The 12,470-nt window shown below is 26.2% G+C and overlaps 1 protein-coding gene across 2 annotated transcripts in view; it reads right to left on the minus strand.

Moving 5' to 3' along the window:
* Positions 1-12,470, minus strand: part of LOC112598595 (glutamate receptor 1-like) — a 173,493-nt gene that overhangs the window by 28,284 nt on the left and 132,739 nt on the right. For both annotated transcript variants that reach the window (XM_025345124.1, XM_025345125.1), the window contains 5 exons: positions 12,279-12,443; positions 10,455-10,676; positions 5,510-5,617; positions 5,064-5,180; positions 3,970-4,090 (listed from right to left, as the gene is read on the minus strand). In XM_025345124.1, coding sequence (XP_025200909.1) covers positions 3,970-4,090; positions 5,064-5,180; positions 5,510-5,617; positions 10,455-10,676; positions 12,279-12,443 — 733 coding nt within the window. The remainder of the gene's footprint in view (positions 1-3,969; positions 4,091-5,063; positions 5,181-5,509; positions 5,618-10,454; positions 10,677-12,278; positions 12,444-12,470) is intronic.

Below are 12,470 nucleotides of genomic sequence, written 5' to 3' on the forward strand. Positions count from 1 at the left end.
AGCTGTATTATTTTTCTTTTTAAATATTTATATTAGTCATCCCAAATTCCTTACTTTTTTCTAAATTATTCATATTCTATTTTAGTATATTTTTATTATAATAATGTATATTCCAATAGCTATTACTTTTTGTTGCATAATCATAATATTTTAAATATTTTGAAATATATCTTTTAAAAAACAATAATAATTAAATTTCATAAAGATTAAGTTGTCAAGTTGAATGGAATATTTTGTTCAAAAATAAATAATTAAAAAATAATATTAAAAAGTATCTTAGAAAAATAAGCCTTTTCATTAATAACAAATTTATTATGTTACAATATATATATATATATATTATTTTAACTTGAAAATGATTTAACTTTTGTTATTTTATACTGGAATATTTTTCAATGGCATTGCGTTTAAATATATATATATATATAAAACAAAATAAAAATTCATTCATTTGACATTGTATTATATCTAAATCAATCAAAATTTAACTCTGTAAAAACAGATAGCTTCAAAATATTTGTAAATTTTGAAAATTATATGTAAAATAATGACTCTCTCAATGATAAAATTAATACAAATAAAATATAAAACATTTCTTTGTCATAATTAAAAGATAAGTTATTAGAGTAAATACATAAAAAAAAATTACCTAGTAATGATATATAAATTAGATACTTAATTTAAAATAACCGGTTTACTAACAAAAAAAGATGTTTCTATAACTTCATCATAAAATTACAAGATACAATAATGCATAAAAAACACAATAAAATACAAAGATTACTAAATAAAAAATATTTAAATTAAGGATTTATAAAATGAAATGATAATAATATTATAAGCAATCCTATTAAAAATAAATTATGTATTATTGCAAGAACAATAACATACTATAATATTCATAGTAACTAAGTAATCATATATCAGCCACACGTAGCTTTCTTAAAAATCATTAATGAAAAATTTATATTATTAAAAAAATATATTTTAAAATTGAAATTATAAGAGATTCTATTGAAATAATGAAATACATTTTCTTTTGAGTATTAGTTCAGTACAAACATGATTCAATCTTTTGTCGAATTTTCACATTATTTTTCTTATGGATGAATTATGTTCATTTGCATACAACTTACCAAATTCGGTATTAGTTAAATTTTATTCTAATAAACGTTGACAATTTTTACTTTTTCGTATTGTCGCGAGATGTATTTACTGGTCATATAGCTCTTTTTCAATCTATTGTAGATTATTTTAAAGCGTTTGGATCAATTGTAAATTTCGAAAAGACCCGACATTTTCATTGGATGTATAGTATAAAATATATGAACAGCCTCAAACTAATAATACAGTTAAAGATTGATATTATAATTTAAGTCATCAAATAATAAATACTATACAACAGCATCAATTTTTATAACCTTTTTTAAGTCAAATGAATCCAAATTTAAGTATTCAAATGGAGTTGAAGATATTTATCCAAAATATCAATAATAAAGAATTAACTATATATACTGAACAATACATAATAAGCCAGTAAATAAAAAAAAGCAAATTAATTCGTTTAAGAAGCAATTTTCATTATGTTTTAGATTCTAAACAAAATAATACATGTATTGATTTACGTTTTTTTTTTTCTGTGTACATATGTAGTAAAAAATATGCTTTTATCATCAACTTTGAAAGAAATATCTGATATAAAATTAAATCTAGTTAGAATTTATTAAAGATCAACATCAAAAACCTCTTATTATTTTTTTAAATAATTAAGAAAATTAAAAAATATTAAGGAAAAGCCGATGAATAATCATAGATATTTCAAATTTACACCAAATGTTTAACTATAATATTCTTTATTTTTATCACTAAATTAAAAAATAAAATTGAGTGTGATTTCATAAATATTTTTTGTGAACGTCTGAAAATTAAATTATTCATAAGTAAAATATCGTAAATATGGAGTTCTTCAAAAGTTTTTAATATATCTATTTAAAAAATATTAAAGATAATACTCTTTCAATATTTATTATACACATATGAAGTTGGTAAAATATTTTTTTATTAAAAATCTATTAAGTATTAAATTTATATTGCCAGATCTGAAAAGAATACAAAATTCCTTATACATTATTTATAATAGAATCAAAAATGTTTAAAAATTGTAAGGTCATTTAATGAAATTCATTATTTAAATAAAGAATAATGATAATAATAATTCTTTTGTTATTCAAAAATAGTATTTGTTTGATATTAGAAAGTTTTACGAATATTATTATATTTTGTAGACATGATCTGATCACATTTTCAAAACACTTTAATTTTATGCTATTATCTAATTATAGTTTATACCAAATTACTCATAATAAAATAAATAATTATAGTAAATTATAGTAGTACATTTATATGACGGTATGCTGTTTTCACTTAGAAACGTTTTTAAATGCAAACATTATTTAAAATTAATCATTGAATTCAGATTTAACACATTCACTATAGTAACCAACTCAATGACGAGGTAAACTTGGACCCTTGTGTACCAATACAGTAAAGTAGATAGACCTACTTAACCCATTTTTATCGATTGATTTTTAGGAATTATAGATATAACATTTTGTATTTCGAATATTTTATTTTTTTCCAGTATTTTGGTACTCAATAATTTTAGTTCGTGGATCAAAATAACAATGGTATTATACACCAGATAAAATAACATAGACAAATTGTAAATATTATAAATAATAATCTATTCAAAAATTTGAAATTCAATTTATTTAAAAACCATTAATATAACTGATCAGTTATCAATCAAAATACACTTTAATAGTTAATTAATATTAATTCATCAGTTGAAAATAGTTTTGTAATTTTGAATTAACTTCATCTTTTGCTATCCCCCGCCACTATCATATTAAGGTTGTTTCGACACATTTATTATATATTGCTGTACACTGAGGTTTTGAGTTTTCAACGCATGACATTTTGTAATAAAAAGAGATTGATTTATATGAAGTTTACCACGTTATATTCTTATTCATATTAGTGCAAATGATTTAGGTTGTTTCATTAATGTTAATAGTTCTGTTTCTCAAGAAACATTAAGACAAAAAAAAAATTCACAAAGCTGACCTACTAACCATTTGAATTCTATAGAAGTTGCGTTATTCATGTTTCAAATTATCTATACATACAGATTAAATAATAATTTATTCTGTAATCGAATTTAACATATATTCAAATATCATTAAATTAAAACCGAAATATTTATTTTTGTTACAACTCATTATTATATAAAAATAATTATTTTAATTAGGAAACACTTTCAAACGTTGTAAATCATTTGGCTATTTCTAAAACTAATTATTAAATAAACAATGAAATATAATATATAAATTTATTTTTATTCCATTATACTGTGTTAATTTATCAAGTATTTAAAAATTGTGTATGATGCTTATAATGTATAATATATTTAATTATTAATTTTATAAATAACCTAATAATGGACAATGTCAAGGTTATTAATTTCACTACTGAAAATAAATTACGTGATTATTAACTTTAATTATAAACTTAGTGTTTTTCTTATGTATATTTATGCAATGAAATACCTACATAACCTAGAAATAAGTCAAAAATTAAATGCGAAAATAGTTTAGAAATTGAATTTCAGAACCAAAGCAAGAGTCAAGGTTATTTATTATGTTGTTATTAGTATATTTATAGCATACAGGACTTCAGAAATGTAATTTTTGTTATACTATTACAATTTTCTAACATCTAAATAACAAAAATAACTACTTAAGATACAGTTATTCCACAATTAATAATTATAGTTTTATTTTAAGTATTGTTCACTAAAATAGTATTAATATTTCGATATACAATTATCTACAATAATTAATAAAAAATTTAATGGATATAATAAAAATCTATTAATAAATGTATGATCTTTTTATAGGTTTTACTTACATTTCACTCCAATTTTATCAGCTAATAATTTAGTTAAATCCTTACAATATCCTTCAAATCTGTCATTTCCTGCTAAGGATTCTCCATACTTGGGCTTTTTAAACATGATAAATGGTTCTTCCTATAAAATATATAATAAATAACTAATTAAATCTATAAAATGAATGTTTATAAGTAAATTGAAACTTATTAAAAACATATTAAATATAGTGAATTGTTTTTAATTATTTTTAAAAAAAAATAGTTATATATTATGTACCATCCAATACAATCATAACATACTTTATAGATGATCGTAATTAAACTTTACTTCATAATATTACATTGACATTAAATTAATATATTTTATTGTTTTAATATAGCAAAACCTAGATAGTATTGTTATAGTTAAATAATAATAAATCCAAAATAAAACCATTGATAATACTAAAACTGTATTAAGAGTTTGAAACGTTACGAATTCGGTAAAATGTGTTTATCCTATACCATTTGCAAAATATTAAACTTTTTACGATAAATATGAATCATAAGGTGAATTGTATTTTAGTACAACACAAAAAGAAAACTGGCGTATGTACAGAATACATCAACCACTTCTGGCGGTTTGTCTAAAACCAATTTAAGTCTCAACTCCTAGCTTAGCAACATCAGTCTATCTCTAAACACACTCTCTATACATTTTCTCGCTCATCACTTGATGTTCATAAATTGATAATGTTCAAAGTTTTTAGTACGGTAATACTCGTATTTCATCCAATCTTGGGAACCCTCCGGAACAATGCGCTATCTCGAAAGATTTACGACATTTTATCTTTTAAAATATCTGTATGCTCTTTCTTCACTTTTAACACTAATGTAGCATTCTTTTTAAGTTTATTTCTCATTGGATACTTTCAGTGCTTATAAATTTATTTAGATTTCTTCCGAACTTATTACAGTGCTGTATTCTCAAGTTCACCTTAAATTTCAAGATTTGAGATTTGGAATCAGAGTTAAAAGCAAAATTCAACGTTTCAATTTCACTAATAAGTAATAAATTATAAGTGCAACATAAAATTGTCTTATTAAGAATTATATTTTTTTTGTTTACTCACCATTAATGTGGCCACGATCAATGTAGCGTTACCTTTATGTGAATGTCCTGAGGTGTGAACCCTTTCTGGTTTACTAATAACTGTTTTGAAACCATCTGTATCCGACCACTCTGCAATCTAGATTTTTGATAATGCATTAAAATATATACGTCATACTTATCTAATACTATAACTTCTAAAATTAATAATTATATAAAATATACTAATAACATACAAATTATGGATCTGTTATAAAAAAATGAAGTAATCTTTACTAAATTCAATTTTTTTTTAATAAAGCAATGTTAAATTTATTATTAAAATAACACAATATACTTATTAACCAATGTGATATTATAAATTGAAATACGATATCAGAAAATAATCAATATTTCTGTCATCATAATAAGGAGCAGTTGTCTTTGAATATTAAATTATCTTTAAACAATTTTAAAAAAAACCCTTACTTTTGTTATAGTGCTATCAATTGTCATCTGTACAACGTGTAATGTGTAATTATAACGTTTCCCATCGTCGTTAAACATTATATGTCCAGTCAATCCTTCCATAACAACCTAAAAATTTAAAAAATAAATCTTTAATCGTATGATACTATGTTTTAATTATTACATCTTTTACATATTTTGCATCGTAACATTTTTGAAAAATAATTAATAATAAAAAAACCGCATGTGTAAAATGTTATTTTAATTTTATCCGTCAAGGATATAATGAAAAAGCGCAAGTATTCTTTTTTTTTTTTTAATTCAATTAATAGGCTTGCAAAAAACAAATACACCAAGAGAAGGATCGAGGTTTTCGATTCATTTAACAAATTTGTGTTAAATAAACGTGACCAGCCTATAGCCTAAATAAATACGTGGAAGAGAATTTCGGGGAAGGGTTTGATTTATATAACAATTTTACGCAAGAGATTCTTGAAAATTAACAGTATTCTGTTTACTAGACTTTTATTTGCATAGCATAAATAAATGATCTGCATCGATATGGAAATAGTGAAATAAAATACACAAAATTCAAATTTTTGAAATATCAAAAATGCATTATTTTCATTGTAATATAATTTACGATTAACCTTTACGTAGTAGTAGATTATAACATGAATGACTATGAATCTAACCTAAATAAGCAGTGATACTCCGTATGGATCTAATGTCTGATAGATTTAATTAGTTTAACGAGTCATTAAGTAGTTTAACAAATTAGTTAATGGAGTTCCTAAATTCTATGACAGATATCGAGACACATGCCTTATACACTCATAAATCCTTTTAGCATTTACATTATTTTGAGATTAATCGTGAAACAATTACCTAATTTAAATCAAAAGCAATAATAAATTATAGTTCTAGTTCAGACTATTATTATTAGGTATCATATTTAGATTAACTAGCTACTTATGCGTTAACTGATATACTATACCTATATTGTAATAATTACTCATTTTATTTTTTTTATTTTAAACAAGGTCCAAATAAAATTAAAATAAACTAAATATTTATCTTTTTTAAATTAAATGAAATATATTAAATAAATATTTAAAAATATAATAATTTATAATATACAGTTTAGAAAGTTTAAATTAAGTTGTGATTAGTGATAACAACAATGATATGGGTATGTACTATTCCTACACCGATGATATTAAACCAGCCTTCAGCCATCCTACAATTAGTAACATGTATATTTTCGGATTGTGATATCAGCCGGATCCGGTACGTGCTATCATTATTGTTATAAGACGTGGTTAATTTTATTTTTAATAGTATTTAAATTGTATTACTTAACCATGTATTCTACGAATAATAAGTTAGTATGAATACATAAATTTATAAGAGTGTTGATATTTTCTTAGTTAAGGCCTACCTTTCCACAGTAAATATATTGTTGTTCTATAAAAGTTGAAAAAAAAATACAGAACACAATTATTTTTTTTATCGATTATCAACATAGTAATAATGATATACTAATGCTATGTCGATTATTTTAACTCTAAGTTCCAAACTAAAAACTAATGAAAATTTTTAATTAGAAAAATAATATTCTTGTTTAACAAATTTATTTTTACCTATCAATAATGTATGAGATTAATATAACTAATACATTATTTTTTATGTTATAAATTTATCTAATGACGATTTTGTGTGTTTTTATTCCATATTTGTTTATGACATTTTTAAAAATATATATATAATTATTATATAAAATAGATTTACAATTTTGTATTTGATGATCATGAATCATTTATAATCCAGTTATTATTTTAAAATACATAAAAATATAAAGTACTATAATCATTATATTTTGTATAATTTTATAAACTTAATAACTATCAAGTATTTAGGTAACGTATTTTACGAGTGTTGTGGCTGACGTATACTATAAATTACTATAAATAATATAATATAATACATTTAGCATAGAAACAAAATATTATAATATAGGTATGAGATATTTTCAATACATTTTTAGCATATAAATTACTAACAAGGCCCGAGAAGCAAATTGTGCTGAGGCAACATAAAATTATGTTATGTAACACCACCGCTGCCATACATGTGAGGAGCGTTCCACTACTGACATAGAGTTTGGTAATAGCGTTGTACGTAAAGAATTGAACAGACGTCACTACATACTTCATATTGTCATAAATGAATAGGTAATAAACTTGTTTCCGACCATAACAGCTGTGTAATACTTTATACTTGTAATCGTTTTACGTTCAACCTTTGAGGATTGATCTAGGCAAGAGTATAAAAACCATTGAGTTGTTTAAGTCTGAAAAGGAATGAGCATAGAACCAAGTAATATATGCCATCATACCTCAATATAAGTTAACTATGTCGGCCAAATTAATTGTTGGATAGCGTTATTAACTTGGAAAGTACAAAAGTAGGACCTTGTAGGTTTTAGTGCATAGATACTACTCATAACGAGTAATACGATATGGTATAATCACGATTTATTTTGGGGTAGCTTAATAATTTGTTATATAAGGGAGGCTAAGGAATTTCTCATAAATTTGGCACATATCAAATATGTATGTACGTAACATACGCTGTGTTTCCAGTGTATACATAAATTTAGACTATTGCAGCAACCTTCAAACAAATTATATGGTTTATATTTCCACTTTAATTTGTGTACGAAAATAATTTAAAAATATATTCTTTGGGTGGTTTGAACTTTATAGTATATTATATTTTTATGCGCGTGGAATAATTATTATAAACGTATTAACAATGACGTAAGTTGCAGATGTGTACATGCAATTCAAGTTTCAAGCTAGGAAGACTATATAGTTAGCAAATTGTATAATAATATCGAATTATTAATACAAATATACAATATATTATGACACTGATAAGTGTTAACGATACATTTGGTTATGTGGTCATTCCATAAATATAATATAAAAGTATATAATTATAGAATGACGTCGCTCGATTTATATCGGCCTTAAATGCAATTTACTCATTATACGCCTAAGCTACACAATGTTGGAACATGGAATAACGACGTGTAAATACAAATTCAGGAGTTACTGTTATATAATATGATATACGTAGTGAGCTGCATAGTACCGTCGTTTATTGCCCGAGGTGCGAACAAGTTACAGAATCTCGTGAACATATACTATACATGTGTGTGTGTGTGTGTGTGTGTGTGTACGAGTGAACACGTTTTATACATTGCAGGGCAGTATATACTAAGGACGATTGCGTTAACTCATGTTAGAGGGGCGTTCGGTGCAATCTTTTTACCGTACACAGAGCTCGGAGGCGGGTGGAGAGATAATAAAAGGTGACAGAGACGAATACGCGGCGAGCGTCAAGGTGGAGGCGGTGACGTAAGACTCGGCTACTACGTCCGCCGCCCCCGCGCGCCACCGGCCACACGATTCACCCCCTTACCGCCGTCATTTTCGTCTGTACGAGACGTGGTGGTCGCGCGATGAAGATTGAACGTGTGCGGCCGCGTCGTCCCGGACGGATCACCTTGCACAATGTAGGTAGGTGAATCACGACTGGTGCTCACTAATTTCACTTAGGCGAGTGAAATTAAAAACTCTGCCGCCGTAAAAGAACGACGACGGTGGCAATGCTCACGGCAGCCCTCGCCGCCGAGTGCTCAGAGCTCGTACATTAAACACGTTTATATATTATATATATATATACAGAAAGACATCGTGGCGTGACGAGAGGGTGTTTGAGTGGGGGGGAATAGCTGAGGGGAGAGAAAAAGGAGGGATTATGTCGCGCGGACGTTATTAACGCGACGGGACGTCCAAGCCCATTTATACCACTTTGGATAACCCCAACCACCGTCACTACTGCTGCCACCCCTTCGCGTACTTACCATCCTTTCGTAGTATATATACATGTTCTATATTATAACTATACATATACGTACACATTACACTATACTCGTATACGGTATTACATATAGGATATATACATGAAAAGAGGCCAATGGGAAGGAACGAAAAAGAACGATTTCGTAATTGAGTTTTGCCTGGACAACGGTGGCACACGCTGCTGCACATTTCGGTACACCGAGTGCTTTTTCTAGGCTACGTAGTAAAAAAATTTAACCATTTTCCGTCATCGCATTGTTTTCATTCGTATATTTATTTATTTATAATTAGATACCAACGTAGCGAATGAAAAAATACGCTATGAACATTATATGACTACAGAATAATAATGATTTTATTCCACAATAAACAATAACTTTTTTAAACTGAAAAAAGTACCTGGTTTACTATTAATTATTAATAATATTTTTGTCTTTGTTGTACATATGAATGTATAACATTCATATAAATACAACATCTTGTTTTACGGATATTTTTAAAAAAAGAATAAGTGCTTAAAACAGAAATATTAATTATAAATTATGTTAAAAAATGTTTTGAAGAAATGTAAGCAAATATTAAATTCCAATAAGAATTGTTTTTCAGGTTTATTATTTATTTTTTTTTTATATATCAACCCGTAAATTGGTACATCACCGTCTAATATACTATTTATTTATTTAGTAATTTGTTTAAGATAACATCTTTATCTTTATCTAACATAGAAGATGCGATATCATCCTATATGTTCTCGCTTCCTAGATCCTAACATTAGTATATAAATAATATTGATAGTGTTTTATGCTGGTTCAGATTTTATTTTTGGATCAAAGTTGTAAATGATACAACGTGTAACATTATATCTTTCACTAATATGATGTATAATATTGACAATTTTTATTTTAAACAATCAAAAATGTAATACGGTAAGATTGACTATATTATATGTTATTCTAACGATTTAATTCAAAAATGCTACATACAAAATATTATTATATTAAAAATGAAATTTTAGGTTGTCGTATGTTTTTTACCTTTCTTAAAAAGCGTGAAATTTTTTCACCGTGTTCCCATTGATTTCCTGAAGTCCGACCACCATTACAGTCCAGACCAAGGATTTGAGAAGACATAGATGAGTTACTGTTTGAAAGTGTTCTCTTGGTGTTCGCCTTAAACATATCTGGTTTTTTCCATAAAAGCTTGTCGAAGGTTTCTACGAGGACCAGTACCGCATCATGCATTAGTGCAGCTTGCGCCTAAATATAAAAAAAAATAGATCCATTAATGTATAATATTATAACAACTAAAAGGTCCAAAGAAATCCTTGATCAAAATAAAGAGAAGAAATTCTACACTCGCGAGCGCGTGTGTGTATTTGGAGGATGCCAGCAATACGTCAGCCGATGACAATCCGATGCGCGGATCATGACAAATGGGCAAAAAATTAACCCGAAAGACCTTTTCATCTATAGGTCGTCGCAAACAAAAATAAACAAAAAAAAATTATATATATATGTCTGTGTATAAATGTACAGTTATATATGAATATAAGTATTCGCAAGGTGCAGCCATGGACAGAGGGTGGGTTACGGTGAACATTTTTGAGTGTGATTGATTTGTTGTTGTTGTTGGGGGATGAAACGGTTGAGCGGCCATGTTTGTCAGTAGGGCTTTGGCTCATGATTGATAGTGGAACATTTTCGTGCGACGCCCGATTGAGGAGAATGGAGAGACGGTGGTACAGGCAATGCTGGCACGCACAAACAGAGAGAAGCGAGGAGTCCTGCAGGGTACGAAAAGCTACGTTCAATAATGCAGAAGCCACAGCGTAGCGAAACACAATCACACCCATGCTCGGGACTAATTCATCAACTAAGGTCGGTTTGAAAAAGAAAAAAATTGGTTTAACCTGTCAACAGATGAAAACCGACAAAAAAAATATATATGTATATTGTATATATATATATATATAACTGAAAGTCACTTAACAAATTATTATAGTGTTTCACAATAAAACTGCATAATTTAATTTCGGTTAATAGTAACAAATATTATAATATGTCTTTTATAAGCACTTAATAACAAGGTCTATGCAATAACCAAATTCAAAGCAATACAAAGAGGATATCTGTATAAAATTCTTTAAATAAGTTAAATTTATAATAAATCAAAAATATTTACAAATTAAGTATTTATAAATATTATACACACAAGTAAGTTTAAATTTAATAATTTTTACCGGAGTATATTGAAAAAATATAACACAATAGAACAAAAGATATATTATTCACTTGGTTGATTCAAAAAATTAAAGTTATAAAAATAAGTGCAACAGCAAATTCCATCTTTTTTTTAAACAGATATTCAAAGAGTATTCAAAAATATTTCATGTTTATCTAGAATAATTAATTTAGCTGCTTACAAAGAAGCTTTCCCATATAAAAACACAATAAAATATGACACACTTGTATAAAGTTAAAACCAAAGAAAAATATTAATCAAAAAGGAAAATGAGTAGAATAGAAATCCACTGATAAATTTATATTTATAATATTCATGAAGATAATAACACAAAAATTATTTTAATATTTAAATTTCAAATGTATTTGTAAATTATATTTAAGCTGTGCTTTTTTTCACCTTTGCTTATAATATATTATTAGCATTTTGTATAGACTAATAGTTATTGTTAAAATTGAAGGGAGGAAACTTACAAAAAAGTAACTATTCAACTCAAAATTTAATTTATTGTGATAAAAATAATTGTAATTAATTTTGTAACATTAAACATACATACATACATATACAAATATGTATATATCATATATATTACGTAAGTAATTGATATTAAATCCTACCGAAATCGTGTTCTTTCCTGCTCCAGGTGAAGTGATGGGATCTAAATTTTTCCACTCGGATAGAAAATGTTTAACTGACCATTGATTCATGTCTAATAGTCTAAATCCAGTTATATTTATAGCACCATACTCGATAACTTCTGTCTCCCAATGATCATCCATTATCTAACAAAAGGCAATAAATAATTAACT

This window comes from Melanaphis sacchari, unplaced genomic scaffold (genome assembly GCF_002803265.2).
Source record: "Melanaphis sacchari strain LSU unplaced genomic scaffold, SCAv2.0 Contig48_pilon_pilon, whole genome shotgun sequence".
NCBI classification, from domain to species: Eukaryota; Metazoa; Arthropoda; class Insecta; order Hemiptera; family Aphididae; genus Melanaphis; species Melanaphis sacchari.